General features: G+C 41.5%; 1 protein-coding gene across 1 annotated transcript in view; it reads right to left on the bottom strand.

Annotated features, from left to right (window-relative positions):
* Positions 1 to 10,228: 10,228 nt before the first annotated feature.
* LOC149936004 (uncharacterized) overlaps positions 10,229 to 20,757 on the bottom strand; it is a 65,572-nt gene continuing 55,043 nt past the window's right edge. Inside the window, exons 2-14 of the mRNA XM_090180842.1 lie at positions 16,753 to 16,810; positions 15,978 to 16,097; positions 15,767 to 15,915; positions 14,908 to 15,067; positions 14,570 to 14,670; positions 14,363 to 14,494; positions 14,158 to 14,249; positions 14,012 to 14,093; positions 13,886 to 13,948; positions 13,727 to 13,823; positions 13,568 to 13,648; positions 12,117 to 13,505; positions 10,229 to 12,052 (exon numbers count right to left, since the gene is read on the bottom strand). Of these exons, the coding sequence (XP_090036968.1) occupies positions 11,124 to 12,052; positions 12,117 to 13,505; positions 13,568 to 13,648; positions 13,727 to 13,823; positions 13,886 to 13,948; positions 14,012 to 14,093; positions 14,158 to 14,249; positions 14,363 to 14,494; positions 14,570 to 14,670; positions 14,908 to 15,067; positions 15,767 to 15,915; positions 15,978 to 16,097; positions 16,753 to 16,810 (3,453 nt within the window). The 3' untranslated portion in view covers positions 10,229 to 11,123. The remainder of the gene's footprint in view (positions 12,053 to 12,116; positions 13,506 to 13,567; positions 13,649 to 13,726; positions 13,824 to 13,885; positions 13,949 to 14,011; positions 14,094 to 14,157; positions 14,250 to 14,362; positions 14,495 to 14,569; positions 14,671 to 14,907; positions 15,068 to 15,766; positions 15,916 to 15,977; positions 16,098 to 16,752; positions 16,811 to 20,757) is intronic.

Genomic DNA, 20,757 nt, shown 5'->3' with positions numbered 1-20,757 from the left:
TTGATATACAAATATATGGCGTTTTGATTGAAATGATGTTGCTTGTATACAATACGACGTTGCTAGTAGCGCTGCTTTTGAGGGGCCACATTGACTTGTCCTAGTAGGCGTATCTTACAAATTTGTCAACCATTCGTCGCTTTCAAACCTAATTATATTCTGATCTTTTCTCGGCGCGCCTCTATTATTTTTGATTGAAGTTGGCGATTAGTATTCCTTCTAACGAGCTGTGGCGTTTTCCAAATGAGTTCATAGTATCGCATTTAATTTGTAAGGTAACTTCTTTTAGAATAAAGAATGCGCACGTTAGTTACTAGTCCTTTGGTTAATTATTTTTTAGTTTTTTATACTCTTAAACTCATTTTTAATGCTTACGCCGGCAAACGCCGCTGATTAAATTACCCTAAAGCCGCCGCCGAAACAAAATTGTCGGTGCGCCAAGCGCTCTAAAAATGGGCTACGCCGCTGTTGGGCATTTTTCGTAGAGTAATCTACTGCATCGTAAAATGAAGTTGTGTTATATTTCGGAATTTAGCATATTAACGCTTTGTTTAATTGCTGTTTCTAAGGTGCGACTAGATACTTTTTAAGCCTGGTTCACACGGGCAGTGTTTTCCTGGTTTTCTATATTTTCTAGTTTTACCACCTTTTCCCGTGGTTCTGGCGCGCAGGAACACGACAGCCACGACTGTACACACGGACAAAATTTGACGGATTTTATCACAGAGAGCGCTGCCGGGGAACGAGGAAACGAATAACCCTTTTTTGAGGAGCGTTGGGCTCGACCAGTCAGCGAGCGTTATGCCGTCACGTGGTAGACGCAAAAATTCTTAAGCCTACTTTTAAAGACTTTCAAAATTGCTCTTTATATCACGTGACAGCGAAACGCTCGCTGATTAGTCGAACTCAAAGAGCTTCAAAAACCGGGAAAATAAAGTAGAGATATTTCAACATTTTTTCTCCGTTTTCTCGTTTACCGGCAGCTTGAATGTGAGAGTCTCACCAACTCAAACTCTTTTTAAATCCTTCAATGATTCTCGCTTGGATAAGAATTTAAATCAAAATGGCGGCTTGTCTTCGTGTGACTTTGATGCCGAAAAATATGTTTCACCAACTCAAACTCTTAAATATAGTGAAAAAGCCTTCAATGATTCTCGCTTGAATAAGATTTTAAATCAAAATGGCGGCTAGTCTTCGTGTGACTTTGATGCCGAAAAATATGAATTTTCATTAAAACAAGTACGGAAATATTTTTAATGGTCTCTTTTCAAGTTCTTTTCAATGCTACTGTTTCAAAGTTCGAAAAAAAAACATTATCCATACTATTTAATAACATTTAAATAATACTTTTAGAAACTATTTGAATTTTTCAAAATTTATTTCAGGCTTATCGCATTTCGCTTCATTGATGGGTGAAAACAGCAAAGCTTTATTTCCATTATTTATAATAATTTTTGAATTATAATTTGATAAATTTATTCGTGCACTAATTATTTAATTGGCGTAATGACCGTTTCCATTTTCTTAAAATATCTAAACATGTGCTATAGTGGATTAATAAAATTAAATTGTACAAATTCTTCGTTTCCCGTTCTTTAATCATATTTGGGCCTTAAATAAAATATCCTTCTGCCAACGAGCCCTAAATACTCCTTAGGGCCCCAGTTATCATCTCTGTAAGCCTTTCTTCACGGAAGACGGTATTATTATTGGTGAAACCATAAGTAACATAATAACCATAAGTATGACACTTCCTATTGCTTTAATGCTAATTTTCTAACAGAACCTTTTTCGGCACTGATACTCTCTTCAAGCTGTGACTTGGACTCGCGACTTACCGTTTTGGATGACTACTTTTTGATAAACATTTAAGCCTGATATCGGAGAGCACGTGCTGGAGTCGCGAGGGGCTTTGGCTTTGTTTCGAAGCCCGCGTGCGAATCACGCGTGATAAAAAACATGATAATTTTTATAATTTTAACCTAATATTCCGCCTATCTATCGGAAACCAGATATATTTCGGCTTACCGGAAGTCTCGCGTATTTTAGACACTAGAGGGCTCTGTGCTGAGAAAACATCTTGAATACGCAACAACTATTAAAATCAGTTTGGTTGTAAAACTCGTTAATTGTCATACTTATTGTTATTATGTTACTTATGGTGAAACGTTAAATTAGCATTCTTGACTTGCTCCTTTGAAAGTAGCTTTTTTAATTTTCATTCAAAGTTTTCAATATAAAATTTATGGTTCCTTAATTCAGAATGATGTTTTATGAAATTTTTCGTCATTACCATATTTTACATTGGCGTAATAAGGTCAAAGTTATCAAATATCTAATGTATTAGAACGCTAGATACATTAGATAAATGATAACTTAACCCTTCGTAGGCCAATGTAGAATCTTTAAAAAAACAATCAATGAACGACGTTTTGTGTTTCCGGTTTTGATGTCGTGATGCCCATCAAAAAACCATATCTTCTATCTGTTTTTAAACAATCCATAAGAGATTTGTGTGCACTAAGATCAAGTACCGTGTAGATAATTGAATTTTTTATAAATTTTAATTCAAGATTTAAAATATATTTAATGCATCGGGGGGATTGTGTGTCCAGAGCTCAGTCCTGAACAGTTCTTTGAGCAGTCCAGGACTGGCGAATAGTTTTCACCTAATGTCAATGACAGTTTTGGGAGAAGCAGTGACTGAAGGTCCTTAGTATTAACCTTTGTATTTAATACCGATATTTACAACCAGACACGGCATCGCCGACAACTTTATCTGTCAAATTTCCATTTCCGAGACGTAGTAGCCACACAGAGAGCAGACTTTCCAGAACCAGCGCAATGGACGTCGGAACCACCGGGAGACCATAAGGTGTCGAGTAGTTTATCAACACCGACCATCGATCCGAACCAACTACAGACAAGAGTATCTGCAAGGACCAAACGAGCTCCCGATCGTTTAACGTATTAACATTGACGGCAAATGGAAGTTCAGTATTCTTTCTTTGGGGAGGATATTGATACAATTTTTATTTATTTACTTTTTATAAAATATGTTATCGACAGTAGTATTGACCGCGCCGCTCTGCCTTAAGCAGACAAGCTAAATCTATTGCCTGGTGTCGCCTAAATCATGCTAAAAAACGACACGCTTCCCAGTCAATTATCTCTGGACATGTTGCCTCTTATCGTAAGGCTCGCAACGGCCACACTAATCACTCGCGTAATTTGAGGAGAAAATCTGAGGCAGCTCTTTCCAGTCTCGTGAGGGTCAACCCTAAAGCTTTCTATTCTCACGTCAATCGATTTCACGTTTCTCGCCATAAAATAATTGAAATTAAAAAATCTGATGGCTCCTCTACGACTTCTTCCTTGGAGGCCGCCAATGTTTTAAATCAGTATTTTGCCTCTGCTATTCAACCTCTGCCCTTTGTCCCGTCTCCTTCTTGCGCTGCCCCTCTCTCTACTTTTGACAAATTTACCTGTACGCCAGCTGATATTAGTCGTCTACTTGGGAAATTAAAAATTGACAAGTTTCCGGGCTCCGACGGTATTCATCCACTTTTATTACGCAATTGTGCCCCTTCCCTTGTTTTCCCCCTTTACCTTCTTATTTCGTTCTCCTTCTCGAATTGTTCGTTGCCTCCTTCTTGGAAGGAGGCAAATGTCACTCCAATTCACAAAAAGGGTCCCCGCGATCTCCCATCTAACTTTCGCCCTATTTGCGTTTTAAACCAGGTTCCTAAATTGTCTGAAGCCTCGGCTTTTGAACAGCTGCTTACCTTCCTCCCTTCCTCAAAATTTTTCCGTAATGCCCAACATGGCTTTCTACATAAACGATCCTGTCTCTCTAACCTCCTGTCTGCTCTAATCGTTGGTCAAGTTGGCTTGGTCAGGGCTTCGCCGTCGACGTAATTCTTCTGGATTTTAGAAAGGCGTTCGACTCCCTCCACTCGCCGCTATTCTTTCTGCCCTTCAGGACGCCGGTGTTTGGGGTGATGCGCTTGCTTGGCTCGCGAATTACCTTTCTTCTCGTAAACAGCGTGTTGTGATTCACGGTGAAGTCTCTGATTGGGCTGATGTACATTGTGGTGTCCCCCAGGGTTCTGTCCTTGGTCCCCTTCAGCGCCGGCCCTAGGGTAGAGCAAGTGGAGCGGTCGCTCTAGGCGCCACGACAGCGGCCAGGTGGAAAGGGGCGCCAAAATTCCCTTTGAGAGGCGCGGGGCGGCGTGGCAACAATAGAAAAAAATATCTCGCTCTACCCTGACCAAGGGCTAGGGCCGGCGCTGGTCCCCCTTCCGTTTAACTCCCTCCCTGATGTTGTCCTAGATGCGCTCATTGAGCTCTTTGCGGATGACACTAAATTATTTCATTGTATCAAATCCTCTCCCGATTGTCCGTGTCTTCAATCTAACCTTAACGCTGTTGTTCTCTGGGCTGACTCGAAGGGGTTATATTTTAACACCGACAAATGCTCCGTCTTACATTTAAGAAGGGATAACCCCAATCACGCATATTTTATTAGAGATGCCCCAATTAACACCACTCTCTCTGAACGCGATTTAGGCATTAATGTGGATCCATCTCTGAAATTTTCGAGTCACGCTAACAAAATTTCTAAGAAAATTCGCTGTATTACTGGTGTTGTTCGTCGCAATATTTTCTTCCGCTCTCCTAGGCTAATTCGTACCTAATTCTTCCCCACTTGGATTTCTGTTCCCCAATCTGGCGCCCTAGTCTCCAATCGGATATCCTTGCTCTCCAAAAAGCTCACATGCCTTCGTTAAGCTTCCCCACAAAATTTCGTCTCTCCCTGCCCCCTTTCGCTTGCAGTACCTTCGCATCGATCCGGTACATCTTCGACACCGTGTTAATGATCTCTGTTTGCTTCACGATAAATTTTGACGATTGCTTCTCTCTTAGTTCCTCCCAAACTCGGGGCCATTCCCTCAAACTCTCCAAGCCCTTAGTTCGTACCGCTCAGCGTCTAAATAACTTTTCTCGTAGTGTGATTAATGATTGGAATTCCCTTCCCCAAGAGATTGTTTCTATCCCCAATCGCCACACGTTTCGCCGCCATGTCTCTGCCTTTTTTCATTTTAAAGATTCCTCTCGCGTTACTTGATTTTTAACCTCTATTTCCAAATTTACTCATTTGTTTTCGTCTCTCCCTTTATTTTATTTTTTTTGTTTTGTTTTGCGTCTTTCTGTAGCGATGCTCAAACAAAAGCCCACCTGAGGCTTATTGAGCAATTATTTTTGTCATAAATAGATAAATAAATAAGTTAAGCCTAATTTTACTAAAAAAAGAGATTTTCAAATGTTTTTATAAGTATACTAAAAGCTTTAAATATAGCTAAGCCACACTAAGCGAACTATAGTAATTTTATAAATGTAATATTTACCCAATCAATATGATATCGTTATTTGACTATATTTAGTGGTTTTTTTAAACTTCAAATAAATTATTAACATAGTTCTTGAATAAAAATAGGCTTAGCCGGCGGCTGTAGTGTACTGCACCCGTTTAAAAATTTATCAAAAATAGGTATTTCTATAAAATAAAATGTTTTTATCCGCGTCACGAGCGCTTTACTTGCACGCGAAATTGGCACGCGGTTTTATTTATCGAATTTATAAAAGTTAGACTTATCAAAAACATATATTATATATTATCTTCTCTGAATCTCTTGCAATAGATCTTAAAAGAAATTGATTTGAAAATCTTCATCGGTTCATTGTGTAAATTGGCGCGTGCTTGCTCGGAAGGGATAATCTTATTGGCTAAGACAAATGCAGATAAATATTGCTAAGCCCACGTGATTCTATTTTATTATCAGAATAAATAATTACACGTGCGACGAAAAAATGGGCGATATCATCGAGATTCACGCGTTTTTAATTTAAAAACCCTTCCTTTTGACGGTTTTTATTTTGGAGCGAATAATTTCTTTTGGCGTCTATTCTACGCCGAAGCTCAAGACCTGGGAATTTTTCCGTTTTGTTGGAAACGTTAAAATAAGCAATGCCTGGTGACTCAAGCAAAAGACCGCTAAATGCGGCAAGTTACACAGAGATGATTCGAACGTCTGCCGTGTGTGTGGTTCTGTGGACTGTGCTGCAAATAAGGGTAAAAATCTAGACAACAGTTGGATTCGTTGTATTTCATGTCAATGGTGGTATCATGCTTTGATTGAATTGAACTTTCGGAAACTGCGAAAATCCCACGTAAAATTGTCAACACTTTCAGCTGTCCCTCTTGTAGAACTGGGCCTACCGAGAAGCCGGGGACCTCTCTTGAAATTGTGGGGGTGAAGGATACCTCTTTGGAGGTGGAAACTAAGCGTGGTCTCCCAACAGATCTAACCTTTGACAGTCCTATGACAGACTTAGATTTGGTCGTTGCCCGACAGGTCTGCACTCAGCAATCTAAGATCATGGAAAAACTGGATTTATTGGACGAAGCTAATCGTTAATCATCTCAGAATATGCAGAGCTTTGTAGCTAATACGCGGGAGGGCATTATTCGAGACCTGGAGGCCAGAGATGTGGCATTTGATAAGCGTTTTAAAGATATTGAAAAAGAATATAACCTATGTAAAGTAGAGGCCGTAGTCCAAAAACAGTACGCTGCCCCCGATCGATCCTTGGAGCAGAGGATATTTTCTCGAATGCTTCTATGGAAAAAGAGGAGGACTTACCCAAAATCTACTGCTAAGGGTTCCAATGCTAAAAAAACCCTGAAGGTGGGCCTGAATTCTGGGAATCAGGCCCTTCCGGTAATGTCACCCAAGGACACGGAAAAGATGATGATATTGATGATAATTGTCCTATTCTCTCAAAACTTATCAAGAGTACATCGTAACTTACTCTCGGTACTACATGCCGGTTACTTTATACAAGGTGTGTTGATACATGGAGCAGACAAGAAGCTAAAGAAATGTAATTGACCACAAGGAATACGCCAATTACTGGCTGCAACACAAATACACGACGACGACGTTGGTTAATTTTTAGCACCAACATCCGCAATCCACTCGGAGAACTTTGATGTTCTCGATAATTTGAAATTATATTCAAACTAATTAAATAATAAATTTGCCTAATAGCTTTTTCCTTCAATTAAAATTTTTTATCTGTAGCAAGTTTGTGGAGTCTAGCTTTGGTGTAGAAATGAATAATCTTTTAAATTAAACTTATTCCGTGATGTTCTATGCCCACTTCGGAATCAAACATGTGTTCGGTAATAATAATAGTTAAAATTCACAGTGGCAAGAACTTACCAAAATATTGTCTTCTTCTGGGTTAGATTGAGATGTTGAGTTCTCCGGATCAAGAAAATATCATCATTTTGAAAAGTAACCTAACAGAAGTTAAATTGTTTTCTCCAATTGTTTGCTAAAATAAACAATACACACAAAATATACCGGTATTGTATTATTTTCAACAACTGACGTCGTGAGTAAAAATCTAAAGTTTCCTCAACTGATTGGTTGCTCAAACTAAAACCTGCTGACCATGCAGACTTTATTAATACCGCTCGCTTCTGAACCCGACTCGTCTGTCTTTACTACACCACCACTTCTACCGTAACATTTTACTCGAAAAACAATATTATTCTTATTGCTTAAACCATGGAGCGGAATATCTTTCTTTCCCTAGTAAAACACTAGAAAATGTCCTAAAAACAGAGGGCTTTCAGCTCCATAGTAATAAATTTTAACGCTTAAGCCTACACGAACAGATTTGTGATCAAAGAATGTGTCACTTATTTCAATTTCATCAACTAAATTCTCAGTTGGAATGGTGTCTTGTAAAAGTTTGTGTTTGCCATTGAAAATCTGAATATTTTCGGCCAAAAAATGATAACTACAAACAAAGTCATTGCCTCATTGTTGGTTTGGTTCCAATCATCACGATTCACAGCTTTTAGCCACTTTGAAAGCGTTTCAGGTTTAGAGAAAGGAAACCTATAGTTTAAAATAATTATAGGCCTACATTTAAAGGAAAAGATTTGTTTCAAATTTTCTAGCGCTAAAACTATAATTTACACTCTTAAGAAGGCCATACAAGTGAAAAAAAATAATAATCGAACCTTAATAATTAGTTATGAACTAAATTCAATTCATTAACGCTGATATTTGGGTGCCGCCATTACCGATTTCAAAACAATCTAGCGATCAATCATAGAAGGCACCACGCACGAAACTATAGAGCCTGAATCTCTTGGGCGTCCACCCATTTCCGCGAATGCCCATTTCCCCGAACGATCGTTTGCCCGAATCTATCCGTTTGGATCATATCACCGAAAGTGGGAGGGTATTTTAGGTGGTGGCGGAACAACTGCGCTGGGAAGAAACATTCTAAAAAGTCATTGTAATAAAGCGTATAATTATTATATACGCGTTATTCCAATGGCTTTTTAGCATTATACGCGTTATTCCAATGGCCTTTTAGCATTCAACGCGTTTTTGCAATGGCTTTTTAACATTATACGCGTTATTCCAATTGCTTTTTAGCATTATACGCGTTATTTCAACGGCTTTTTAGCATTATACGCTTTATTCCGATGGATTTTTAGCATTATACGCGTTATTCCAATGGCCTTTTAGCATTATACGCGTTATTCCAATGGCTTTTTAGCATTATTTTAATGTGAATGTTTCCTCCCAGCGCAGTTGTTCCGCCACCACCTAGAATACCCTCCCATTTTCGGTGATATGATCCAAACGGATAGATTCGGGCAAACAAGCGTTCGGGGAAATGATGTCAGCCGATGATGAGCTTGATATATCTGAATTTAATAAATTAAGTAAGATGCCCATACGGCCGCCATTTTTTATTTCATTTTAGGTTAAACTATTCGTCATCTAATCCCGAAATGTCCGGGAAATTTTGTAGTTTAATAGATTTCGCGGCCATGTTTTCAAGCACCGATGCTTGAAAAAGAAACCGTTCAACAACCTGTGACGACACGACCACTTCAAACAAAAATCAGGCGAACACCGATTCCCAACTGATTTTCGTTACCGAACGTACCCAAAATATTTGCCTTACCACAATCTCAGGTGCCATTGACGACGAGTTCCTCCAGCGCTGAACTCCTTCTATGGCGTCATCTAGTGTCCAATATGTAGCTCCTTCAACCACGTATTTTTCTTAGTCTTAAGTTAACTTATGTCATTAAGAATGTACGGTAGGCTTAAAATTACAATTCGGACAAAGTTGTTATCGATTACCAAACGATAAAGAAAATGGTGAAAATGTAGTCAATTTGAGATGCATAAAATTTTAAAAGCTGCAATCTGGTTTTCTTTTTGGGTTGGTTTTAAATGTTGTAAAAGCAATGTTACGATTTGCACCCTCCTCGATCCCAAAACCCTGCCCTTGAAAATGTAGATTTATTAAGTGTTTACGCTATATACGAGAGTTTCTGCAATTTTAAGCGAATTTAAGACCTAGTGGGCAATTTCAGTTTTAGGTAACACAGGCGACATACAGTGGCGAAAAATGTAACCTCTTGGTTTTTGGTCGTCATAGAGGTTGCAGACTAGTGCGGTGCATTGACATTCTGCTCGGTTTCCTTATTTTGTTTTACTTTGTTTTTGGTCTAATTCTACCATTTGTACAGTGTACTTCGAGCTTTTTTTAATCGCGCGCCTGGTGTGAAGGCCCCCGCTATATACACCAAAAACTTGTAAACCTTTATTCCGACCCCCCCCCCCCCGAGGTTGCAGACTTCGGAACTTTAAATCAATAAATCTAGCAACTGGAATATCGAACAAAGCAGACGAATTCAGAGAATCTATGTTTTATCCTTGGAAACTATTGATCCGAGATTCAAACTGTAGGCGTCGGAATACACCGGTTGGGTTACTGTATTACAAAATCGAAAATTAATTGATAACAGTTTTCGATTTTCTACTATTTTGGTCATTTCTTTCTCAATTTTGATTGTACTATACCTTTATGGTTGCTTTTACTGGGAACCAATTTCGAATAGGAAACCCGAGATTACTTTTGTAATTTATTTTCCCAAAACTAATTTCAGTTTCGATACGGAAGTCGCTTGGGTAGCTAACCGTAGCTCCGTGACAAGTCATTTGGTCCAAACATGCCTTGGAAACCACAATACTTAAAAATAATAAATTGATTAGGACCACCCAATTTTTTAACCTTAGGAAAACAGGCACTTAAATATAAAATAGAAAATAAGGTTCTTGGTGCTTCATCACCCCTCTATTAACTTTTATTCGTCAATAATTACATACCAGAAACATAAATAGCGTTAAAAATAAACTATTATAATAATCAAGATTGGAGAAAGACGGTTCCACCTAACGTCGTCTAATATTAAATATGGAAGACAACATCGCTACAATTAGCACTCACGTGAAAATTTATTGTTTTACACAACAATTCACTAAATTATATAAAATTAAAAACGCTATATTAATTACAGTATTTTCTTTCGTATTGTAACGATAAAACGAAAAGGGTTCCCCACAGACCACTCAACGCCAAGGATGGGGCACGAGATTCCGAGTACTCTTTTATTACATTATTTTCGAGTTAAAGTTTCTTTAAAAAGGAGTTGAATCACATCCAATTGACATTGTTGATTTGGAACACGGAGGGCAAAGGGGAAAAGGGGGTTAGAAAAACTCTTCGTCCAATCGACGCGAAACTAAAAGTTAACCAAAATTGCATAGGCAACTTCCTAATGGATTACAAATGTAACCGGAGCAAAGATACCCGGGGGTTTCCAGAAGGGGATTTGAAACTCGAAACGCCATCTTTAAGAATTATACGTATAATGAAAACACAATTACGGAGGAAAGACGAGAGGCTCACACCGGCGTTTGAAAAGCCGTCACTGACGTCACTCGGCTGGTCACGTCGACAACGCCAGCGCGACCAAAAGTTCACTGGCATCGGGCATTTCTCCACGGCGACTAAGAACTTCAAATCCTACCGTTGCTCGGTGGACGGACAGTGAACCGGAATTGGTAGCCGAGGAAGGTTGCGAGGTATCTACGAAATGACGTTCGTGCCCGAAAGGGTGAGATTTTGACAAGGATGGCGGCTCGAGAGTCGTCAGTCTCGACGAAACTAGGCCGCTAGAGGGCCAAATCGACGGGAACGGAACCTCGGCGATGTTGAAAGACCATCGTTCTCTCCTTGGTCCTGTAGAATCCGGTAGAGCGAATCCGGGAGCCTATCCTAGCGGACAACCAATTGGAGTCCGTCTGGTCGTAAGGGAAGTTCTTTTTGGCTAATTGAGCGTTGAAGGTCGCTCGAGACGAGAGCGCGCTTTCTCCGATGGATAAATTGGACTTCCACAAACCGCTTAACAGTTCCAAGCCGCCCGAGGCGCGTCTGGGGAGCGCGATGGCGAAGGACGCCGCCCCGAGACCGCCCCCGAGCCTCTCTCGCGGCAAATCATCTTCATCCGGGGATGGCGTCCTGGTGGACATTTCCCTGAGGGCACTGAGAGTCGAAGCGGGGACGACTAGCGAGCCGAGAACCTCGCCGGTCGAAGCTCGTCGGCGGCAATGATATTCTCCCCACGTCCTGGCGGACAGGCCCTCGGACCAGGCGTCGCGCGAGCCAGTCACGCGACTTCCGGGCCCAGCCGGGCCGGCCATGAACGGGTGGACCCGGTTCGAGAGAGAGATGGGAATGTCGGCGGGAAGCGAGCCCCGCCTCCGACCGAGAACGTTCCTGGACGGTTGCGGCCGCGCCGGGAATATGTCCTGAGATTCCGAACTGCAGCTGCCTTCGTGGTCGACGGAGGCGCAACGACTGTCCAAACTGTCCCTGATCGACCCGCCGGTTCGGACGACGGCGCTATTGCGTCTGGTGCTGCAAGTGGTCCCGGTACTGGTCGGATCAGTGCTCGAACCGTCGTTTTCCGACTCGGAACTAGCTATCCCGACCAAAGACTCCAGAATGCCGAAACTGTGTCTCCGAACTAGTTCCTTTCCTAAAGGTAAAATCGAACCGGACGACGGAATGTCGTCCTCCAGCGCGTCGTCGCGGTCCAGCCCTGTCGAAAAACGCTCGAAATTAAACTCGGAAACGAAAGGAAAAATGAGTCGTATCGATCCTACCCAAGCTGGCGACGGCTTCGGTGGCCATGGACCATCTCCTGGGATGCGTGGTCGCGTCGATGCCTCCTTCTTCGCCGCTAGGAAGCGTGACGGGAGCCGAGCCTCTTCGGTTCATCAACCTGGAATTCCCGCAGCTGAGACTACTAGAGGAACTTTTCCAAGAGGGCGCCGGAGAATCGAAATCTCGGCTGGGGGGTTCGGCTCTCTCCTCGGACAGACTTCTACTGACTCTCGAACACCAGCTGGACACTTCCTCGCAGATGGGGATCTTCTTGGAGAGGAAATCTTCGTCTCCGGGCGAGAGTCGTGGGATCTCCGACACCGAATTTTCGATGAAATGAGGTTCTATCGTTCGCCACGGCGAAGGCTCTCGATGGTGGACCGCGGCCCCGCTGTCGGGAGAGTCTTCCCTGACCGCCAGGGACCTCCTGAGCGATTTTCTTTCGTGAGAAACGGAGCTAAGAATATCTAAGCGTCCGCCGGCGTGGGCGGTGGAAGGGACGTGATCGTCACATTTCGAAATGGAATCGGAAGACGGCTCTGTCCTCTGGCAATCGGAACCTTCCGTTTGAGCACCCGATTGATTTCGCGTGTTTCGGTTATCGCTGTTGTAGACTATTTGAGCATTTTCGGCGGGAGGTCGAGACGAGCAGCCGCCGCTTCCGCCGTTGGAACAGTCCGACTCGCTGGACCCGGATTTGCGGCGACAAGTAGCCGCCGAGGACTCGGCCACCAGAAGCGGCCGCGAATCCTCGGACGGCGTTTCTCCGAATTCCGACTCTTCCACCAAGGCCAGGTCGGTTTCGCGGGCGGCCCGACTGGAAACGAAAGGCGGGTAGGACATGGGTTGATGGACTAGCTTTCTTTCCGTCTCTTCCACCTGCTGAAAGAGTTCCATGAGAGAGACGGCCGTCCCGCCGCTGGAGGACAAAGAAACGATACTGGTCTTGGGTTGCAACTGCTCGGCGGACAGCGTCCTGAGAGACATGTGAGGGGACCGGTGAATCGGATAGGCCGTCAGGTCTGGGTTGGTCCTCCAGTGCGTGTGAGGGAAACTCTGCCGGCGCAGCACCGTTCGCGGAAGGATTTTCGGCAGACTGAGAGGCATGCTGCAACGGCGGCTCCAAAGCGCTACGCTGCAGTCGTCCTCGTACGTCGAACGTGGAATCCAATTGAATCGGCTCTTCTCCGCGGCGCGCGACGCCTCCCCCGCTTCCTCGTCTTCTTCCTGTTTGGCGATTGGCGCCGCCTTACTGACCAAGGAGGCCACTTTACCATCCCAGGAGATCTGGTTGTGACGAAGATTGTCTATCAATTGACGAGAGAGATCCGAGTCCAGGAATTTATCCCAGATTTCGAACAACGGAGTTACGACGAAGCGGAAGAAATCTGCGGAAACAACGCCATTAGAACAGCCGCTATTTGAACGTCAAACGAACGTCCAAACGTACCCGCTTGAATTTTAGGAATGGAAGATTTGGTTCGATCACAAATGGGCGTTAGGGGAAGAGACAATCGTTTCTCGAAGTCGCCTAAACAAAGAAGTCGCGTTTAAAATCGCAAACATCTTAGGAAACACCCACTTTCCACGTTGCAAACTCGCTACCAACCTTGTTTGTAAAATTCCAAACAGACTTGATGACTCCATCTTTGCGAAATTAGCCAAGGTCGGCAAGGATTGCACAGGTCGGCGCATTTCAAAGCGATCTAAAGGTAAATTTAAAAATTTAATAGCTAAGAAAAGTTCTTTAAAAAAAGGAATTTCGTACTTGTAAAATAAAATGGCGGTAGAGCGGATCTTCCATATTGAGCAAATTAGCTTCCAACAAACGCTGAGAAAACGTAAACAAACATTAGCAACCGAAGGACACCCGAGAAGCGAATGACGAGAGTACCTTGAACTTGGATAAGAACTCCTGTTGTCTGGTGATATCAGTGGCCAATATGAGCGAATGAATTAGGCTTTCAATCTTATCCCTATAGAGCGAAAACAATTATCATACACCCGCTGTATCAAAACAATCGACAAAGGCTTCCATACCAAGTTTCAACTTCCAAGTGGTCGAAAATACCGGATTCCCGTAAACAAGAAATAGCCATCCGCCAATGATGATTCTCCAAAACGGAAAAATTCTACGAAAAGTCAAAGTTTATAAACTCTCAAAACGGGACAATTATTTTTAAGTACGATCGTAATCTAAAAATAATTAAATTTTAGTTTAATACGTTTAAAAAACGGTAATTACTTTGTAAAGGGAAGCCAGATGGTTGGAAGTGGCGATGAGGAACGGCTGGTTGACCCCGGGATGGTCCAGGTCGTGGGTCACCGCCGCCAACAGCGCCGACATCGCTTCCAAGGCAGTGATATTATTCAAGATCTGAAGATGAATCAAAGCGTACGTATCAAGGCAACTGGAAGGGAACTCGAGTGAACAAAAAGAACACGCTCGTACCTTTTTCTGTTGAAGAAAGCAGTGCATGGCTTGAGTGACGTCAGCAGCGTGAACCGAATTGTGGTAGGGATTAGAGCTGTGATAGCAGGATTCGATTAAACCTGAAACAAATGAGATAAAATGTAGTTCTAAAAGGTAGAAAGGACGACGTATTCTGATTATAATAACAATAATAATAATCAGCTAATACCCAAGGCACCACCTTAGGCCCTAGTCATCGAACGACCTATAATGCCTTTAACAGGTGGCTCGGAGGGAGGTGCCAAGACCCGCATGCCACGCGAGCCAACAGATCCCTACACTCACTATTACCGTTAACCTCAAGTTATTATACTTACAAAAGCACCTCCAGACCTTGACAATGTCCAATTTGAACGTGTCTATGAACCCGTAAGAGTGGAAGAGGTGGACCAACAGCACCGAGAGGGACCTCCCGCCCGTCGCCGCGTCCAGATGGAAAGTGTTGAAAGCCCAACGGTTCGCGTCGTCTAACATTTTCTGCGTTAAGAATATCGAAAAGATACAAACTTAGGAACCACATCAAACGACGCCTCGACTCGCGGGCTAGATTATGCAAATGGACGAGAAACTAACAAGGAGAGTACCCGAGGTGTTTATTGCCGATTTGGTTCAAAGTCGGCCGTAATGTAGACCTATATGATGTATGAAATTTTCCAAAAGGAGACGCTGCACTACCCATTCGATTTGCTATGGAATCCGAAATTGTTTTGACCACTTAAAACAAAAAAATCTCCATTTAAAAAAAGGCATGGGAATTAAAAAAAAAATAAAATCACGAAATGGGTAATTTGGATCAAATTTGGGTAAATTTCATCAAGTTTGGGTAAATTGGATCATTTTTGGTTTTAAGTGGTCAAAAATATTTTCGGTTGCCATGGCAAATCGAATGGGTAGTGCAACGTCTCCTTTTGGGAAATTTCATATCTCATATAGGTCTACATCACGACCGACTTTGTACAAAATCGGCAATAAACACCTCGGGTACTCTCCTGTAAGTTTATAATGAAGGGAAAACGTGAAAATTAAAGTCTATTTCCGTGAAAGTAACCTTTTCCGAAGGATATCCGGAATTTAAAACTAGAATAGAGCATTCCGTTCTCGGGTGACGGACGAGATAAGGAGGCAAATCTAGCTGGGATAAAATCCGGGAATTCGTCCGGATATCGAACGACTTACTTTGGCGATTCCGGAGTAGTATTCGTCCAGCAGCCCCGATTTGAAGGGCTTCGGTTTCATGACGGGAATTCGAGCCCGCGGACGCCGCCTTTGGGGGGTTAAGAACCGGGAGGTGATCCTTGCCCGGCTGTCCGCCACGGAATCCATCACTACGGAAGACAACGATTTGCGTTACGATATGACGCGATAAAACGTAGAACGAGTCACTCACTTTTCAACAGCGACCATTCCGAAGACGTAATGCAGGTGGGTCGGTTAGGATGCACGCAAACCATCGTTTCTTTGTCGGAGGCCTTTCGTTCGGGAAGGGAGTCCTTTTCGGGCGCCTTTTCTGCAATGGATAACAACGGCGTTACGTTCAAACCGCCCAATATTAAGACGGACATACTCCTTCCAGACCCGCTCGAGTAATGGCGTTATTAATCCATCAGTTTTTCGCAAACAAACAAATCTTGGAAGGATAACGGCTTATAATATCATTCATTTAGGCGTGACGTTTGTTTTCCGGAGGAACGGTTGACGGACGAAAGAGCTAGTAAGAATACCGGTTCCCTAGCTTCGAGCGCGCTGCCAAGCGGGCTGTCTCCGAAACAAAAAGCGAAAACACCTTCGACCCTGGGCGAGTACAGAAACGAGCCAGGGTTTTCCGGGGCTAATAGATTACTGCCAAGGTGAACCTAGCCGCAATTATTACGCGCGAGGCGGTTCATCAGATATAATTTTAGTAACATCGCGCTTATTAGAAAAGCTTAGCGGTGACGCGCCAGAGCAATTAAGTAGAATGAAAGTGCGCGTTATTCCTTCAAGGTTTTCGCCTGTCTCGAAATTACGTGAGAATAATGCTAATCGGTCGAGTTAGAATTCCAAATACGTTTCTTTCTAAAACTTTCAAGCGGGCGAAAAACTCGTCTGATTTGGTTTTAAAATGGACGCCAAAAATCAGGTGGTGGCCGGGCTACCGTTGAAAGGTCGAATACAATACCCACCAGCGTAGGACAGAACCAGCTTTCCAGCGTCTACTTGCAATTCCACTCTCGAATTCTTCTGTTCAAATAAAAACAAATAACAAATCGTTAATAATCGGTTTCTATTAATGCTTAAACGCCTAATTAGCCCCCATATGGTAATTCCATCCCGTATAACGATTACAGAAATTCATCTATTATTTTTATAGGACAACGAACGAGCGAACTCGTTACATTTTTTACCCCAATTTTAAATACGGGTTTCCAATATCTGCTCCCTGCCTTTTAACTGTTTTAAGCAGGGGCGTAGGAACCGGGGGGTCAATGCCCCCTCTCAAACAATTTGCCGGGGGTGGGGCGACTAATGTAATTCATCTATAAAATTAAAAAAATAAACTAAATCTGATCCGTTTTTGGGTGGTCTAAACTATAATCTATAACTCAAAAGAAAGACAAACAACCTTAATTTAATAATTAACTAAAGATATTTAATATATTAAATTTACTGACGTCTTAAAAATTGTGTTATAGAAGCTGTACAGTAATATATATATTTTTAATTTCCACATATTTCAACATTATTTTTTAAGTTCCATTTTATCCGGCTCAACCCTATTATTTCATTCATTCAAAAATAATTAAAATATTGTAATGCGATATAAGAACATCAAGGTAATAATCCGCTACAAAGCGAACAGATTAAAAATGACGTAACGGTGTATCAAAAGTGAGCGAGGTAACATTTACGGGAATTGGTGTTTGTATGCCGAGGACTCCGAGTTGCCTGACCCGAAAATGACGCAACCGGTACACTACTCTCGCGTTACTCTTAAATACACCGAGAGCGAAATAAAATGTATCGGTATAATACGACGAGGATAAGATGTCAAAAAAAATGATGGATAGCGCGACAATTTATAAAACTGCCATTTCATATGGTTTAAAATCTGTATATTTCTTTGCCAACCTCGCCTTACGATTAAAGCTATCAAGTATCAAATGGGTTGAGCTAGATTTGATTTGAACGAAAAATATCTACTGCCCTCGTCAATTGACAATTGCAGTTCTTTGATGGTAACCGCCTCTAGAAACTCCTACAACAGTTAGGCGTTGAGGAATCGCGCGTGACTCGATTAAATCTTCTTCAAACGGAAGAATCCGATGATTCTTTCCCACGCTACACGCGATCATTTCACGGGCAATAATTTACACGCTTATTTTTCGTACATTTTTTTTACCGCGATGAGAAAGTGAACTTCAAATATTAAGAATTGTGGATCAAATTCGATTGTAAAATCATATCATAAATTGGAAAAGTGTTTTATATTTGATCCAATAGCTCTTTCTATAAAATAATAGATACGCATACATGTATAAAAAGTGTTATTTTTTAGAGCGCGCGTTTCCTAATATTTCCGTGTAGAGGGTCTCGTGCGTTTTCGCGCGAGCTCAACAAAAACAAAAATGTGCGCGCGCTCTCTAACTTTAACTGCACGATGAATCTAACGTAATCACGTGACCTCTCGTATTTTATATAAAGAGCTATTGGATTCCAGGTTTATCCAAATTTATTAATTTCAATGAATGACCAAGGTTTAAAAAAACGTTGGTTTCTTTGGCTATTTTAAAACTTTGCTACGATCTACTCCAAATTACTCCTACAGGTTCTTACCAAAACACTACGAAACTAAAACTAAAAAATGTCTTCTTGGCCAAAATATTTGTACATAACCGAAACTAAAAAACCTAAAACAACGTTTCTTGCGTAACTTAAGCTTTTGTAATATTAACAAATATGCTAATGAGAGTCAGTCAAAGTGTAAGCCCTTTGAGTATATAGTCACAGAATATAAAAAGTTATTTTTTTAATCTGGGCGTACAATTTTTGTACTTTAATTTTTTAACTCGAATTAAATTTTAGTAAACAAAGAACAGTATGTACAGTTAAAAAGAAATTACTCGAGCGAAAAAATTGGTTAAAGTAATATAAACCAGTGTTTTAAATAAAACTAGTTTAAACCAAAACTAGATCCTGATTCCCGCGGATAATCTCAACATAATAATATAAGTATAAAAAAACTTTTATTCAGTTATATTATGAAGAAGCGCATTTATTAGACAAATTAATATTTATTTAAAGGAAATATAACCTCTATTATTTATGGATTAAAAGGGTTCCAATACTGTCCGCTGTAGTTTTTGACATTTTAGGCGCCGCTAAAGGCACGGTCACACTAGAGCTTAAAACCCAGTTTACATCGATTTGAATGCCAGTTTTGACCGCCGACGATAATTCTTGGTTCACACGTGCGAAATCGCTTCACCCCGGTTCGCTTGTATATGGCCAGACCCCCACCCTTATATACGTTCTTGCATACAGTAATATTATTTGACATTATTTAGAATTTTATTCCCATTATTTTTGAAAACCCGAGCACTTTTATTTCCCCGCTTTGTCGTTTTGAAAGCGATTCTAAGCCAACCGACTTAGACGAGTTGCTTACTAGTTATCTAAAACCAAGCCATTTTAGGGGTAAGTGTAAACCTGGCTTAAGTGATTAGTTGCGGAGGTAATCCCTAAAATTGTCCGAACTCGTTCAAATTCAAATCAAATTCAAATTGTTTTTATTAATTTTGTAGTTGTCGTACATACATATTTGAGTGCCAAGTCAACTTGCAACTTATAGCCCTCGTTTGCTATAAGAAAAAAATATTTTAACATTTTCCTTTCTTTTCGTTGGAGGTTATATTCCCTTTAAAGAAACCCGGGTGTCAAATAACCGGCAATTTAAAAGGGAAGTCTTATTGGGGAAAGTTGTCGCGTCAGAAAACGGCATTTTCAGTCTGAAAATGCGAAACATGTACAAGACGTAGACGACGATAATTGGGGAGCGAGAGAAAGGAAAAGCGGGGCCCGCTAATTAGGGGCCCCGGGACTCGAATACAACGCGGCCCAGGTTAGGATTTACATTTCACAATGACGGACAAAGAGGAGACGCATCCTCGCCCGCAAGATGGAGAAGCATTTTCTAAGTAGGAAAAGAATCGATGGAATAAATGCATACAGACAGCTTAATTTACTGGCGCGGGGAGATTATTTTGGGTAATATATGTAAAACGAGCTATATTGAACCGTCGGAGTTCAACGTCGAAGCTAAACCTCTCAATAAGACCAACTGAACACGAGGATTGTCTCTCGGATAAGGTTCGTTATTAAAGGTCGGCAAATAAGAGGGATTAAATTACTACGATTTATCAGATTTCTAAGTAGGGTATTTATCAGAGAGAAATTTAAACCTACTAAAGGTCAATCTTCACTTCAAAGAGTTGTTACTCGCGAAAGGTCATGGGCGAATTCGAAAGAGGGTGTAGACCCAACACCAACAAGATGTCACGAACATTAAAAAACACACAATCTTCCCGATGTATTAACTATATTTTTTAAATATTAAATTTGAACAATTTCACAATCATCTCGTACATTCGGCTAATCAGCTAGGCCAGGCTAATATCCAAGGCACCACCATAGGCCTAAGTCATCAAGCGACTTTTAAAGCCATTAATTCAGGTGGCCGGGTTACAACGCGTAGGAGGGTGGTGGCAAGCCCTTCATGCCACGCGAGCCAACAGCTCACTACACTAACTATTACCGTTAACCTCAACAGGTTTTTATGGAAGGGGAAACCGAAGAGCTCGGTGGAAAACCCCTTAATTAACTTAATACACCCAAGAAGTTTTTTATCGAAAAAGAATGAATATTTAGACACCGAATTTTTAGAGTTACCTGGTTTTGGAAATAAGGTAGCGAAACACGGACGAGTTAGATGGCGCCTGTATCAATTGGCAAAAAATTCAAATATTACAATAGTGCGTACGCGGGTTGTAGGGTACCGCGAATTGGCCAGAAATATCACTTGAAATTAAAATTTCTTAATGCAAAGTAGTTCAGAAATTAACAGTATAACTAAAAATATAACATTCAACCAAGATTTATACTCAGGGAGAATGAATATGTCGAGACTATCG

This window comes from Leiobunum rupestre, chromosome 7 (assembly GCF_980474605.1).
Source record: "Leiobunum rupestre chromosome 7, qqLeiRupe1.1.hap1, whole genome shotgun sequence".
NCBI classification, from domain to species: domain Eukaryota; kingdom Metazoa; phylum Arthropoda; class Arachnida; order Opiliones; family Sclerosomatidae; genus Leiobunum; species Leiobunum rupestre.
This window is presented reverse-complemented; position numbering and strand designations above follow the sequence as displayed.